Raw genomic sequence first — 14,994 nt, 5'->3', positions numbered from 1 at the left:
TGTTACTGTCAGGTGCTCTCTATTGAGCTAAATACAGAAGGGGACAAACAGTACCTCGTTCCTGTTACAGGTACCCAACAGGGGTCCTTTGCAGCACACAGCTGCCAAATTAGCACAAAATGGCAGCATTAAATGGGCAAGAAGGTCTGGCCCTCAGTCACACCTAATATTAGACAGTATGACTTGTCCAGCAAGCTCCCCTTTACCCCCAGCCTGTGTTGCCAAGGTCCAGGCAAATCAGTAACGACAAAAAAACCACAACACGCCACAGTCAAAAGGTTGGTTCCTTTAAGCTTATTTACTGATATTTGAATGCTTGAATTTTCTATTTCCCAGATTCCAAAAAAAACCTCCAACAAAAATCATTTTTATTGACCGATATTTTGTTCCAAAAAACATACAACCTTATCAGCTAATTAATGAGAGCTATTTTACAAACATACATACATCTGGATAATTAGAACAATAAACTCTTTTTTTTTTAGACATTCAAACATGATCAGTTAAAAATACAGGATAGTTAATAAAAGGAAGGATGTGTGTGTGTTGCTTTTCAAAAGAATATTTCCAGATTGAGTTTTTCTGTTTTTCTTAAAAAGTAAAATCTGTTAAACGGAATACATGATTGTACTGTGTAGCAAAGGGGGAGGAAAATCTAGTAGTTCCGAGTCTCAAAAAACAAGTCAAAATTAAGAAAGAAAAGGCTAAATATTGTGCTGGTCGCAGTGCACCTTTTGAAGTATAATCTGCTCCTTCGGCTGGCACGTGGGTGGGGTGGGGGGACCCAAAGGAAGGATCGGGTGTGGAGAGGTCGTACTCACCCACCAGACAGAAGCTGCATTCAGACTGAAGGAGAGGCAAAAAGGAACGCTGAGGCCTGCTTTTATCCACAAAGGTAACGGCCACCAAATCAGAGCAATCATTAATAAGCGAGTATTAGGGCCGCGTGGCTCTCTGCAAGCTTTGACTGGAGTCAAGGGAGCCAACCAAATCTTTTTGCAAGCAACAGAGCATACCGATCCAGTATGCTCAGTATCCATAAGCAACGCTGAGTCTGTATGGACCCTGTCCATTCTGATCCTACTCCTAGCAGGCGGAGTGGGGGAAATCAGCAGCGTATAGGGACTGCCAGGTCCCCTTACCCTCCCAGTGGAAGCAAGGGGGACCTGGCACGCAACTTGCTCTTCGTCTGTGCGTATGCTCCCAGGGCAGCATGACAACATCACTTCTGGGAAGTGACTTCATCATGTAGGGCCCAGGGGTACTCCCATGCTTTGCAGTGAGCCGATTTGGGTCTCCAAAGAGCCTAATTTGGCCCACCGGGGGCCCAAATCAGCCCACTGTGAAGCGGAAGTGTTCCCAGGGTGGCATGATGACATCGCTCCCAGAGTGATGTCATTGCTCTACCCCAGGAGCGTGCCCAGAAAACCAATCAGGTGACTGGTGGTGGGGTGGAACGGGGGATCCTCACCCCCACCGGGGGACCTGGAATCGCTAACAGTGTAAAATGCAAGTGGTACAGTCCAAATAAGATTGGCCTGGGATTATTTGCAGGGGAAAAGACAACTCCCTTGCACAGAATCTCCCCTTCCATTACATCTTCTTACATGTCCTGTCTTTAAGATCTGATCTACACGTGCTATAGAAGGAGATGGTAGAATGGTCTGGATCGCTTGAGACTGCAGGTCAGGGAAGTCTTGTCTTTCTAAAGAACCTTTGTGTTAAAAAGAAAAGCCCAGCAATAATAATAATAATAATAACATTCGATTTATATACCGCCCTTCAGGACAACTTAATGCCCACTCAGAGCGGTTTTACAAAGTGTTATTATTACCCCACAACAATCACCCTGTGAGGTGGGTGGGGCTAAGAGAGCTCCAGAGAACTGTGACTCGCCCAAGGTCACCCAGCTGGCTTCAAGTGGAGAAGTGGGGAATCGAACCCGGCTCTCCAGATTAGAGTCCCGTGCTCTTAACCACTACACCAAACTGGCTCTGGGCCAGGAACAGTCTGGGCTAGAACCTGTTTAACATGCGAGCTCTCCCCTTGCTGGGCTGTTCAAACCAGGTGGGGGAAGGTATTCAAAAACATGATCCCTGAGTTGCAGTCTGTCAGGTCTTTAGGCACTACTTTTAAAAACTCAACTACGGACTTATCCGAAGCTCAGGTATCCCTGGTAGAATCAGTGCTGAGAGAGAGAGAGAGAGAGAGAGTGCAGAATTTCAGATGGACGCGCACACACACCCAAATAGGGAAGGTTGCTTTGGCCCTTGCACTGATGGTGGGTCCCCTTTTAAAGAGATCACCTTTGTCTCAAGCTTCTTTTTGCTTGTGGTCCCAAATGCTCATGAAGCAAAACCATCACCCAGCCCACACTGCCTCCTCACGGGTTTCCTTCCTCAATTTACTTCAGGTGCAGGCCAGCTCCAAGCCACACGAGTGAAGGCCCTTCAAAAATTGTCATCTTGGCTTTGGGATCAAAGCCCCAGTAAACCGGGTTCCATAAACACTAGTTAAAACACACACACACACACACACATGAACAGGCACACACTCATTTCTTAAGAAGTGCTGTGGAGTTGACATGGGGGGAGAGAAGAGATTTTTGAAAACGTAAAATGTTCTGTCCATATAGTCCAAAGAAGGGAATGTTCACAGCTGGCAGTGAAGGAGAGAAAAGGTCTCTTTGGCTGGAATTTCATCATGGCTACTCTAGTACATTTATGGACAAACAACAGGAACCCCACAAAGTGCATTTGAGTGTTGGCCTTTTTGCACAATAACAGATTTGTGCCTTGGGTCTGTGGTACAGTAGGAGCACTGGGGAAGTTAAGACAGCCCCAGTGTTTGCGATTATGGTGAAAGGAGCAAGAGATGATCACATTTTCTCCACCCTCACCTCCCTCAAAGAGCAGAACAATGTCCTCAACAGGGAATACTATGCTATGGCACAAACAAGCCTACTCCCCCCACCCCAAAGAAGAGCACAGCAGCACCGTACTCAATTTTACTTCCCAGACAAAAAGGCCATCATACACACAGCTCACTGATGTTACATTCACTACAGAAGACGAGGAAGCTTTTTGAAAGATCTGCCACTAAACCAGCATTCTGCCCTGTTTTTTAGGGGGGTGGGGAGGCTGGTGATCATAGCGAATGACTTTGACATCGGAGACTCACAGTGAAATCCTAAGCAGAGGTACTCCATTCATTTCAATGGGCGTAGACTGGAGTAATTCTGTTTAGGATTTCACTGTCATGTGTACAGTTCTGAAGCAACAGCTCAGCAGGCCCCTCTGCTATTCTGGAGTGGAGATGAGAAGGCAGACCAAGATCTCCAGCCATAAACAGCAGTGGCCAAAAGGAGACCAGCAATAATGATGTGCAAAGAGACCTCTAGGTGCTGTGCTGCTCCTCAGGAAAGGAGAGACCAGGACATGGTTTGTGAAAGGTCTAGACAGACATAGCTGGGGATGCAGCCAGGAAAGAAGGCTGTGCCTGGTACTGCAAGGCCAGACAAATGGCTCCTGGAAGAGAAGAGGGGCACTAAAATCCTTTTTGCCATGCCAGTTTGGGAACACTGTTTTCCTAATGCCAAGGGGGGCAGGGGGCAAGGTTTCACGTAGAAAACAATTTAAACTTTAGGATTCAATGCTTGGCAAAGTTTAAGAAATGGAAATAAGCAGAACCCTGAGTCACATTCAGACTGGTGCTGAAACAGTATAGAGAGAGACTTTGGTTTGGGGGAGCGGCCAGCTCACACACTCTCAGTGTGCATCTTTCTGAATGGAGACTGAATATTTTTCTCAGCTCTGTCTGTCTTTTTAAATACTACCAGTCTCTCTGTAAGCAGAAGGAGAGGTTTGTGTTTTGCATGATTAGGGAACAGCAGTTTTGATTCTCTGCCATTATAGCTACAGGGAAAATGTACTTGTGTGTTAATGGGGCAGGCAGTGTGACCTTCACACCAGAAGGAGAAGGAAGAAAGAAAAATTCTTCATCCCTCACAGAGCATACAGTTGGATGGCCACGCGTTACTGGGGGAGGGTTATAGAGGAGACTGTTCTAGAGTTTGGCACATTTAGATCGGGCTGATAAAAACAACAACAACAAAAAGGACAGCCTAAGATTTGAGTACTGGTACAGAAAAAAGGCATTAACAATCCCTTGTAAAGGGAGACTCCCCTTCCCAAAGCATTCATCGGATTAAAGGTGCACTCGTCTTAGACTAAGCCATACAAGTATTCAAGCTGGAGAGCCCAGGTTTACATATGTGATGTGGGAGCTACCGTTTCCGTTCTCAAACACAGCTCACTTTAAAATCCGGCACTCGGTTAGAGAAACACTGCAGCACTCGTTTCAATGATTCCATGTGATTTCAGAGCACTTTGGCACAAACAGTGCAAAAAAACAAAACACACAACCAAAGCAGCCCCCCCTCCAACCAACCAACCAACCAACCAACCACACACACACACACACACACACACACAGGTCAGCAAGGCATATATAACTACTGCTCCCATCAGTAGCAAACTCAGCAAATGCACACTGTGGCTCTGACATCGTTGCCCTGATTTGAAAAAAGTAGGGGTTTTGTTTTTTTTGTTTTGTGTATTTCAACAAAACGTCAATGCCGAGTCATTACTGTCAACAGGAGAGATCAAGGTCAAAGCAGAGCCAGGAGTGTGAGAGGGAATGAACCAACCATTCAGGCTTTTCCCTCTCCTCATTAAACCCCCACATACTGAGGAATGATATCCAAGGGAAACTGAACTACCAGCTCTCCCGGGTCTGGCTGAGGTCATCCCCGATGCTGGAAACTAAGCTGTGTAGCTGCTTAGAATGCAATCCAGTGAAAACCGAGGTCTGCCTGTGCACGCCTGTCGCAGCCCAGAAGGGGACTCCAGGAGCAGAGGGTTCCAGGGGCCCTCGTGGCAAGGGAGCCTGCAAAACTGGCATTATCCATATTTTTTTTTTAAAAAAAGCAAAATAAAATACAAATTAAAGTGTGCTTTCAGTACACGGAATGAAGTCAAATAAATACATTGATTGTTTTCTTTTTATGTCTAAATACATTTTTTTTATATCCTACACCCAAAGCTTTATACATTTGGTTTTTTGTTTTTCCTTTCCTCTTTTCTGAATAAAAAAAGAATTTCTGGTAGCAAGAGGAAGAAGCGAGAACAGCAACGCCATCCCTCCCTGATAGGCTAGAGCAGAGGCCTAGTGCCGCCCCCGCCCCCTTCATCCCCCCTCCTGCTGGAGCAATCAGGGCTGGGCGGTGGATGAAACAGAGTTCTCTTGCTACACAGTCCGAGCAGAGGCCCGCGGGCACCAGTACAAGGGCCGATGCTCCCATCCAATCTTCAGCCACTTCCAGGAAGCACGACTAACTTTTATCTGAGGACAAAAGAAGCAAAGCAGAGCTGAAATATCTCACGGGCAGCAGAGTTCAGACACACCCCGCCGTCCTCCAAACACGAGAGGCCACGCTCCTGCCAAACTGTGGTTGCTGCCTAATGCTGCACGTGTTCCAGGGAGCTGGTGGCTTGCAACTGGATCCTGAGGTTGCACCCACCCACCCCACTCGCAGCTCTTGGAATTGTGTATACAAAATCACTCTTCTCCTAGGGAAGATGTTCTTATTGTCCTGTAGAGAGATACATCTATGGAAACTAAGACTATTCTGCTCTCTGCTCTCACTGCAGAGGCAGGGCAAAAAAAAAAAATGAGGTGACTGAGCTAGGAGCAGTGGCGTTTCTTAACCAGTCAGCCACAGTCAGTCACTGCAAACTAGTGCATGCTGACAAGGGAAAGGCACAGCTCCTATACATTATAAGCCCTCCAAAATTTCCAGAATATCCATATCTGTGGCTTTGCAGAGATCGTGATGCACATCAAGAGCGGAAAAGAGACACGAGTCTGACACACAGAAGGCTGCAGACCTGCCTCCTACTGCTTCCAATGTGACCGAATCTGGTCTTCAGCTCTTCTCACCCAGATTCGTATCAGTCTCTAAAACCTGCATATGGAAACGTGACGCTGAAACTGGCCCAGGCTCAATCATCTATTGACTCCTTGGGACCACCGGACCAGTAGGGCTGACATCAGAAAACGCAGCCAACTTGCAGAGTCCTGGACTAACGGAAGCAAAGCATCTCACGTGCCACGCAACCATCTGCTTAGACTCAGAGGAAGGAATGCACCATCAGCAAAACTGAGCAATGATTTACGGTACTTTGGAACCAGCAGATTCTTCTGAAGAAGCAGAAGCCACGGCGAAAGCTCTGAATGCTTTTACACGAGGAAGATTAACAGCTGACTTCCCTTGCGGCACTTGGTGCCAAGGCCCAGCAATATTTTAACATTACATTACCACCTAGAAACGTGCTGTGGGGAATAGGGAAGGCATACCTGAGTGCTCATCTGCGGGGGCTGATCCAGCCAGCCTTTGCTGAAGAAGAGTGGCATAATTCTCCTCCACTTCCTGAAAAACACAGCCCGTTGGGGACAGTTTAGCCACGGTCCACTTACAGAGGGGTGCTGGACTCAAACTGACTGGAACTAGGACTGGCCAGGTTCGGAAAGTAGCTCAGCGCTCTCTCTTGAACGATCACAGGGAGGCTCTTGTGCCAAGGGAACGTATCTAATTGGCTTCAAGCTGTTACTAATCAAGAAGCTGACGTCTCGCTGAATACAGCCACTGTCTCGCAAGGATGGCAGCAACTGCTGCAGCCCTTCTCAAGGACACAAACCCCCGAGGAGACCCCAAATCGTTCTTGCACCACAGGATTTGTTTTTACATATGAGCCTATCATCCACTTGCAACAGCCTGTCTTCCTTAAGCAACAGCCTCTGCCATGACGGAAAGACCAACGAAAGGCTCATTTGCCAGATGGAAGAGAGATGTGCAGGGTGGGCGGGGATCAAGACCCCTGAAGGGCAGCCACAGAAACTGAATCCCTGGCAGCTTCTAAGCAGACCGCCTCTTGATGAGAGGGCAGAGATGACAAGGAAACAGGCCACGTATATAAATACATCCAGGCAAGGATCACTCACAGAGAAGTCAGTAACACCAGCTAAGGGACTGTCCCCTTTATCTGGTGTGCAGGACAGCAGGAAGCCAGACCCAAATCTGAAGGCAGGGCCAGCTCCCTCATCAGGGGATCCTGCGGGGTCTGCTCCTTAAGCGGATTTCGCAGCAGGGATGGACGGTCGGTAAGATAAGGAGAGGAGCTGCTCACTATCTACGCTGCAGGGCTACAGTCCGTAAAACTTGTTACTCCGTCACTTCCGATAGGGGGGGTGCTGATCAACATCGTTCTCAAAACAACCACAAGCAGTTGCTTCTAATGAGTTCTCCTTAATTCTGAGAGGCTCATGAAGCAACCAGCCCTTGGTCCCTGGGAAAGTACGTAAATAAAGTGCTGCTTCATCCCAGGAGGTCGGGATCTCATGGATCCGTTTCAGCAGCAGAGGTGGAAAGAACCTTCCCCTGATGCAAGACGCTTTTCTTCTGGGGAAGGCAGCTTCACCCAAGTTCAAAAGACACACACCTGCCTCAGCGTCCCAGTTGAGAGCTACACTGACTCTTCGGCTTCTGTAGAAAAGAGCAAGAGACCAACAGCACCTATGAGACTAACAACATTTGTGGTAGGGCAGGAGCTTTTGTGAGTCACAGCTCACTTCTTCAGAGAGCACAGACCTGCTTCGGGTATCTGAAGAAGTGAGCCGGGACTCACTTGAAAGCTCATGTCCAACCACAAATTTTGGTAGTCTTGTAGGTGCTACTAGTACTACTGGACAGACTAACAAGGCTACCCATCTTGTTCCATCTTCGGCTTCTGAGGCCCACACAATTCTTGTATTAAACCACGGCCGCCACAAAAGTTTCTGAATCTAAGCCAGACTGCTCATTCTCTGCCCGTCCCCCCCCCCAGCCCCAGCATTTACCTGACCCATCATAATACAAGTGTTTGGTCTTAAAAGTTTCCCTGAAATCAATTCACATCCCCACATCAGGAAGACAGCTTGTTCGTCAGGATTACTTCAAGCTTTTTGCTTTTTATCTCCTTGCCTTTGGAAAACTGCGCTGAATCTTTCTGTGTTGCAATCTTCGTAATTTAAAGGCACAAGTATACTTCTAAAGAATATATTCTTCCTCTCGGACTTGGAATTTATGGCCCATGAACCATCACCAATCTCTGTCTGAAGAGCTACCGTGGAAATCAGTCAAGAAAGAATATGCATATATTCATCCTCAAGCCTCAGCGCCCGTTGCGACAACCGTTCAACTCCCAGTTCCCCACCTTCTACACAAATTTGTCACTTCAATGAAAAAGAATTTCAGCCCTAATGGAATTCACAGCAGAACATAACATACCTTTAAGCGTTCAAGGTCAGCCTCTATCTTCTGGATATAACGCATTATCTGGGTACGTGACTCTACCGAAAAGGGAGGGCTTAGTACACCTGAGCAGGGTTCCTCTGGGGCTTCCCAGTGGGGGGCTGTGAATTCCTCCCCGAATGGTGAGCTTCCTCTGTCTGACTGGGTGTCCGGCAGGGATGCTGGTGGCTGGTGGGCAGAGTCCGTTGCACCACTGCCTGCAGTGGACCGCAGAACGAGTGAAGACACCTCCTCATCGGTGGAGCTCTCCTGCACTGTGCCGTATCCATCAAGGATCAAATAATTTCCTGTTAAGAGAACATCTCAACACTATCCGATGGCTTAGAAGGCAATGCTGCAAAGCTTCTCCCCCCACCCTCAATTGCGCGGAATGTCACAAAAGCTGAAGAGCTTGGTGTTAGGGCTCAAGTCTGCCGGGAGGCCCTTCTCCTTTGCTGTCTGTGGCCTCCGGTTATGCGCATGGTAAGATATAAGCATTTAGAGGCACTCTGTTACTTCAACATTCCGGAAGGGCTGGTACTCTACCCAGGCCACCCGAGCAACTGCTTCGGATGACACAACAAAGACAAAACCGATGCACCAGAAGAGCTCAAGCTCACTCTCAGCCATTAGCAGCTGGGAGGTGACTGGGTCTTCCTCCTGGGTCAGGACAGCAAGCTGGGTCCAACTCAAGCTTCTGTAGTGTGGCAATAGGGACGTGGCCTACACCCAGCTGGGACTGCACAGGCCAAGGAGATGGCGGCTGTACCTTGCCTGGGGCTACAAAATGCCATGAACTAGCCAAGAGTTCCAGGGCATTCAGCCCTGGCTCAAACAAAGCCCTGTACACACCATTACAACTCAGAACTTCCAAGCTCTACCAGACCGTGAGAATGTTTCGCCACAATGGTACATATTCAAGATGACTCACCTGAGATCCGCAGCTGCACCTCTTCTTCCTCTTTCCTTTCTGCCCCTTCACCTTCTGACTGGTTCTCATCACTGTGGGCTTCACGAGCGTCAAAAAAGTGCTCTCCGCCTTCCTCAGCACCCACCCCTTCCAGCGCCATGACTGGGGTGTCTGGGTTTGTGCTCAAGGGGTCCCTTGGTTGACTGCTACTTGAGGGGCTGTCTCCCAGCTGCACAAATTCACCTGAAGTCCGGTGACCATAGCAAGGTCCGCAGCTGCCTGTGCCCACGCCAGAGGGTGTCCTACTAGCCCCAGACGGGGATGTCTTGCTGTAAGAGTGTCTTGACCCTCTCTGGACTCCATCTTCTACTTGGGCCCCCTGGGAACCTGTCCTATGCCTGGGGAAACGCTGGCGGTCTTCAAGGGGCTCCTTTTCGGACAGGCCCAGCTGCTGCATCAGCAGTTGCTTCAATAAACCCACTGAAGACAAACACAAAACTGTCACACATCTTATCATCTGGTCTCAGTATTTCCCACTTGCCTCTTGCGCATATAAACATTTCCATGTTAGAATCTGCCTCCTCTTGAAAAAGGTGGTTCATAAATCTGGAATATACATATACACGACTTGACTGGCCATCTAAGATGTTACACCATCTTTTAAAAAGAAGGCTCAACAATTTTCACATAAATTCTACTCCTGTAGCCGTAAGCTCCACTGGCCAGCTGCACCCGGAACTTAGTAAGCAGTTCCACAAAGGGTGCTCAGTTCCACTTTCAGTTTGCGCTACACAACTACTTCGCCTCAAACGCTTTTTAGACAAAAAATAAACATGATTCAGAGAGCTGCATCTATCTTGCCGAGAAAGAAACGGTCAGCAAGGCAACATGGAAGTGACAATTCCATGTGTCCCTCCATGCCTACTCACTCCCCTGGTCCTACCTTGGGCTACGTTTCTAAGAACATCAAGGGAAGGATATCCATCGGCTGGTGAACCTGCTACGTCCAGGCCTGGGTGGATACCCAGTTCTGCTCCGTGACTTCAGCTTGGAAGTTTACAGCACTCAACTCCTCTCCCTTCTGCTGACCCCCTTCCTATGCTTCCAGGAGTGGGGGGCTGGGGGTCCTCCACGGTCAGCCTCCTGGCCCTTCTGAAGATCACTGCAGGCGGCTTCTTTCACAAGAGGCTGGTCTTGTCTCTTAGTGCTGTCCTGAAGCTGCCCCACTTGCCCTCACGGCACCACTCAGCTGAAGAGGTGGTGCTACTTTAAAAGCTTCCATCACTGCAGCTGCTACCTAACCTCTTACCTGCCCATGACCCACTGTTGCTGAAAGCAGGGGAAGCCCCCATCGCTAGACAAAGTTTAGACAAAACTTAGGTGGGTAGCCATGTTGGTCTGCAACAGAAGAGGAAGATTTGAGTCCCTTAGCACTTTAAAGACCAACAAGATTTCCAGGATATAAGCTTCCAAGAGTCAAAGCTCCTTTCGTCAGACGAAGGGAGCTTTGAGTCCCAAAAGCTTATAACCTGGAAATCTTGGTGGTCTTTAAGGTGCTATTGGACTTGAATCTTGCCACATCACTAGACAGGCAAGACAGGGAATATTTATTTGGTTCAAGGGGTAATGGATGATCTCAGACACTTTACACATCTCCAAATTCAGTCCCTTCTGGGACCCTTTTGCCCCGAGTATACCCAATTACTTACAGTTCCTTAGTGCATCCAGTGCCCACCGTTCCTCTGAAATTTGGGAAGAGTGCTCTGAACTTGTGTGGCCATAGTGCTCAGAGGGTTCTTTGATCAGCAAGTCTGCTGGTGGCTCTTTTCCAAATTGTCTGTTGGTATCCAGCAGCTCTTCCTCTTCTTCCAATTTCTCAGACATGGCTGTAGAAGGAGACTGAGCCTTCGGCATCAGTGGAGACTCCAGTCCCAGATCCTTATCTAAGACACAAATCCAACAAACCATCACCGCCAGAATCAGCACACGATTAAATGAGGCGTTTAATGCGATCTTGGTTAAATTTGTACCCCAAGCTCACAGGTTTAGAGAAACTAAAACATTTTATTAGATATGCTAAATTCACAGTGTTCTCCAGCCCTGAGGGACCAGAAGATGGAAAGCCTTTAACATGCTTTTGACGATTAGATGACAAAACCTGAGACGAAAGAGGAACTTGGCTCCAGAATGGTTCTGGTACCCCACACACACAGACAAGATTTCCTAAAAGGGTTTTCCAAATCAAGAAAAGGTTCCGATTACACAGAAACAATACAAAATGATAACACGCATTTCAGCAGTAAACATAATGAAAAAACCATTTACATGTAATTTACCTGGACTCTGCATGCTGCTGTCAGGAGTTGCTTGTTCTTCCTTCAATTTCTGCTGGTCTTCCTCTTCATGATCTTCCCTGCGAGAGGAGAACAAGATCAATCACATGCTTTGACAATATCCTCATTTTTTTCCATTGAGGGATCCTCCTTGGTTGCGTCCATGCGGCTTTGGAAGCTATGCTGAAAGTCCCAAAACAATCAACCAAGAATGGCAACTTACTCGCAGGGCCCTGACTGCGGTAACGGAATCACCCTCCTGCCTCTTGCAACCTTCACTGTTCCTGCCATCCGTGCTATGAGATCCTGCCACCTACAGGTAAGCAAGAAGAACATCCTAAGAACGATATTCTGTAGAAAAACTGGTTGCCAAATTTAGTATTGTTGCTAGTGGGAGGATGGGCTGTCATCGACCCCCAAGATGGTCGTTTCTGCATCTCTCATGTTTATTTCATGGTAGCAAATTGAGTTTTATTCAAGGGGACAACAGGCTTCAGTTTTGTCAACATTCCTGTGTCACATTTCATTTCCATTTGTCCCTTCTCAGCCTGAATTAGCTCCAGGAGCTTTTAGTATGCACGTGCATCCTTCTTTCAGGGCTGCTGTGCAGATTGGATTAATTAACAAAGGACTGTTCGGTATGGACAGTATGCTGTCCTATCACTGGCAGTGGCGGGGAGGGGAGAAACAACAACTAAGACATGGCAAGGGGGGGGCAGCAAAGTACCTCTGCAAGACAACAAAGCCACCGAGGCAGTCTTTCCCAAACATGTATGTATATACACACAAACAGGCAACACTGCCACTGATTGCTAGGGGGCTGCTGTATGGGAACCTTTGGTCATGTTGTTTCACTCCCTTCCCCTCCCAAAGGAGACAGACTGAAGAGACATCAGCCTGGAGGACACTTCAGTCTGTTCAGACTCACATGAATGACATGATGAAGACTCCTGGAAGCATCACACTGGTCAAGGGGCAAACTTGCTGTAGGACTCAAGAGAAAGCCCATGCAGATCCAGTTACTGACACAAGTAAGAAATGTGAGCACGTCCCCACACCCAGAAACCAGCACCAAAGCTCTAAGCAGGAACCGTCCAAAGGAGGCACCGGGGATGGGGGAGGAAGCAGGAGCCATGGAAAAGCAACTGCTTCTCGCGTGCTGCTCTATTCTACAGACCAAACAGAACCAGACCTGTGTGGCAATGAAAGAAGAGGGATTTGTGCAGAACATCAGAACAGAATGTGCAACCTTTCATCAGGGAAAAGCAGCCAGGTGGGCCAAGGAAGGCAGAAAAGACTTTTTATTATGGTAGGGCCACCTGCTTAAGAAGAAATGGGCTACGTGGATGTGTTGTGAGGAGGAAAAGCAGCGATCTGAAGACTCTCTCTGTTTGTGTCTCTAGGCAGTGTTAATAAAAATGCAGAGAGTGACTGGGAACAGAAACTCTTCTAAACCTACAGCTCTAATTCCTGCACTTCAGAATTTAATAGCTCATTTGAGAAACCAAGCAGTTCAACAACAACAACAAAAAAGACCCTCGTCAAGCTAGTGAAGTCTTTTGTTACCAGGAGGAAGTCACTTTAATTGCATGCGGGACTCTCCATTCCCATTTCTGTAGTGAACTTTTCTCATTTATAATATTCTGCATTTGCAGGGCTGCGTGAGCATCAGTTCAACTGAGCACCCTCTAAACCCAAGCCCTCAGTTCAGTGACAGCCACCTCCTCCATACTGTCTAAGAGAGCAGCCACTACAAGTACTCTAGTGCAATCCGATTCTGGGTAAGCTATCTGACGGAGAGAAATGCGGCACAGGGTGAAAAACACAACACCTCCAAGGATCAGGCCATGATAATTTTAACACATGACTCTCTACCTGAGCCTCATGCACAGCGAGTGTCGCAAGTGAAATGATATATGGTGACAGGGATCGTTACCTTTTCCTTTTCTGTGTGTTTAAAATTGGAACTGTTAATCTGTGTTACCAAAGTCCCAAGAGGCTATCAGCTGGCAGGAAAGAAGTCTGGCAGGGCAAAGGAAACAGAATATCCTTGGCCGCCTAGCTTGAATTGCCTCTGAACGGTCCCCAGCCCTCAAGATTTGCCATGAAAAGCCACCTGTCCCCAGGTGAGAGGATAAGCTCCTACTTTCCTGATGGAACTGAACCAAGTAACTGGATTGGACTCCCCAACCACTTTTGTTTGTTTTGCTCCTGACCACTGCTGGAGAAGCAAGGGGGGCCAAATCCCAGCATTTATCCTTAAAGGTATTCTAGATTAAGGCAAGGAAATGTTTGTAACCATCCTGATATATGTATGTTTTAGTTCTCTTTTGCCAAAGGAACTGTACCTATCTTCACACATCACTCAACTTCTCCTATACTCAAAACTTTCCCCTACAAACAAACAGCTCTCTTATCTGGAAGAAACAGTGTTCATTTCTTAAGGCTTCAGTCCCCACCCTTAGACTGCTCAGCCAGCGCTACATCAGGGAAGAAAGGGAAGGGGTAGCTTTGCTTCAGGCTGTAAAAGTCCCAGCTGAAGGGGAGAGGGGGAGCATGCTACTGCATCTTCAAAGCATCCATTGCTGGTGGAAGTAAAAATCTCTTCTCCAGCCCCTTGCCCCTCACTGGGGTCTTCCCAGTATCTTCCTAGCAGACTATGCAAAACAGAATGATTCAGGAGGGTGTGCTGTGAGGTAATGTCTTGGGAATAAGGGAATATGGACTATACTAACTGGATGTGTCTGTTGAGGTACGTATGTTCCTGCTAGGTAGCCTCTACATTGTTTAATATGTTTGGTCAAACTCCTCCTCGGAGGTTTGCTCCAGCATTGTTTCAGCTCTGTTTTTTAAATCTCTGCAATTCCACACTCTTGTCTTGCATTATGGAATGTCACAACCGTTGATCATGTTGTCTCATACTGTGTAATCCTCCTTGAGTCTCAGTGAGAAAGGAAGAATATAAATTAAATAAATTGTCCTTGTACCTTGACCCCTTAAGGTGACCACAATGCGGGGGGGAATGCAGGCAGCGAAGGGTCAGCGTCCTAGCTTCTCGCCACAATCCATTACCCTGCAATGGTCTCACTCCTTCAGCCTCAGAGTTGCTGGCACATTCAAGTACAGAGGCACCTTAGAGACAAATAGGATTTTTAGCAGCTAAGCTTTCAACAGCCAAAGCTCCCTTCTTCACATTCCTTCTTCAGGAAGGGTCAAAGCTCCCTTCTTCCCTGAAGAAGGAACATGAAGAAGGGAGCTTTGACTCTCGGAAAGCTTAGATGCTAAAAATCTTGTCAGTCTCTAAGGTGCCACTGGACTCAAATCCTGCTATTCTACTGCAGACCTATGTGGCTACCTCACCT

General features: G+C 47.6%; 1 protein-coding gene across 2 annotated transcripts in view; it reads right to left on the bottom strand.

The window, feature by feature from the left end:
- Positions 1-279: 279 nt before the first annotated feature.
- The window catches only part of ARHGEF12 (Rho guanine nucleotide exchange factor 12), a 115,153-nt gene continuing 100,438 nt past the window's right edge, over positions 280-14,994 (bottom strand). For both annotated transcript variants that reach the window (XM_054998577.1, XM_054998579.1), the window contains 7 exons: positions 11,856-11,945; positions 11,636-11,712; positions 11,009-11,242; positions 9,321-9,779; positions 8,387-8,697; positions 6,418-6,490; positions 280-5,403 (listed from right to left, as the gene is read on the bottom strand). In XM_054998577.1, the coding sequence (XP_054854552.1) occupies positions 5,393-5,403; positions 6,418-6,490; positions 8,387-8,697; positions 9,321-9,779; positions 11,009-11,242; positions 11,636-11,712; positions 11,856-11,945 (1,255 nt within the window). In that variant the 3' untranslated portion in view covers positions 280-5,392. The remainder of the gene's footprint in view (positions 5,404-6,417; positions 6,491-8,386; positions 8,698-9,320; positions 9,780-11,008; positions 11,243-11,635; positions 11,713-11,855; positions 11,946-14,994) is intronic.

Source organism: Eublepharis macularius, chromosome 14 (genome assembly GCF_028583425.1).
Source record: "Eublepharis macularius isolate TG4126 chromosome 14, MPM_Emac_v1.0, whole genome shotgun sequence".
Lineage (NCBI taxonomy): Eukaryota > Metazoa > Chordata > Lepidosauria > Squamata > Eublepharidae > Eublepharis > Eublepharis macularius.
Note: the sequence above shows the minus strand (reverse complement) of the source record. Positions and strands in the feature narration are given on the sequence as shown.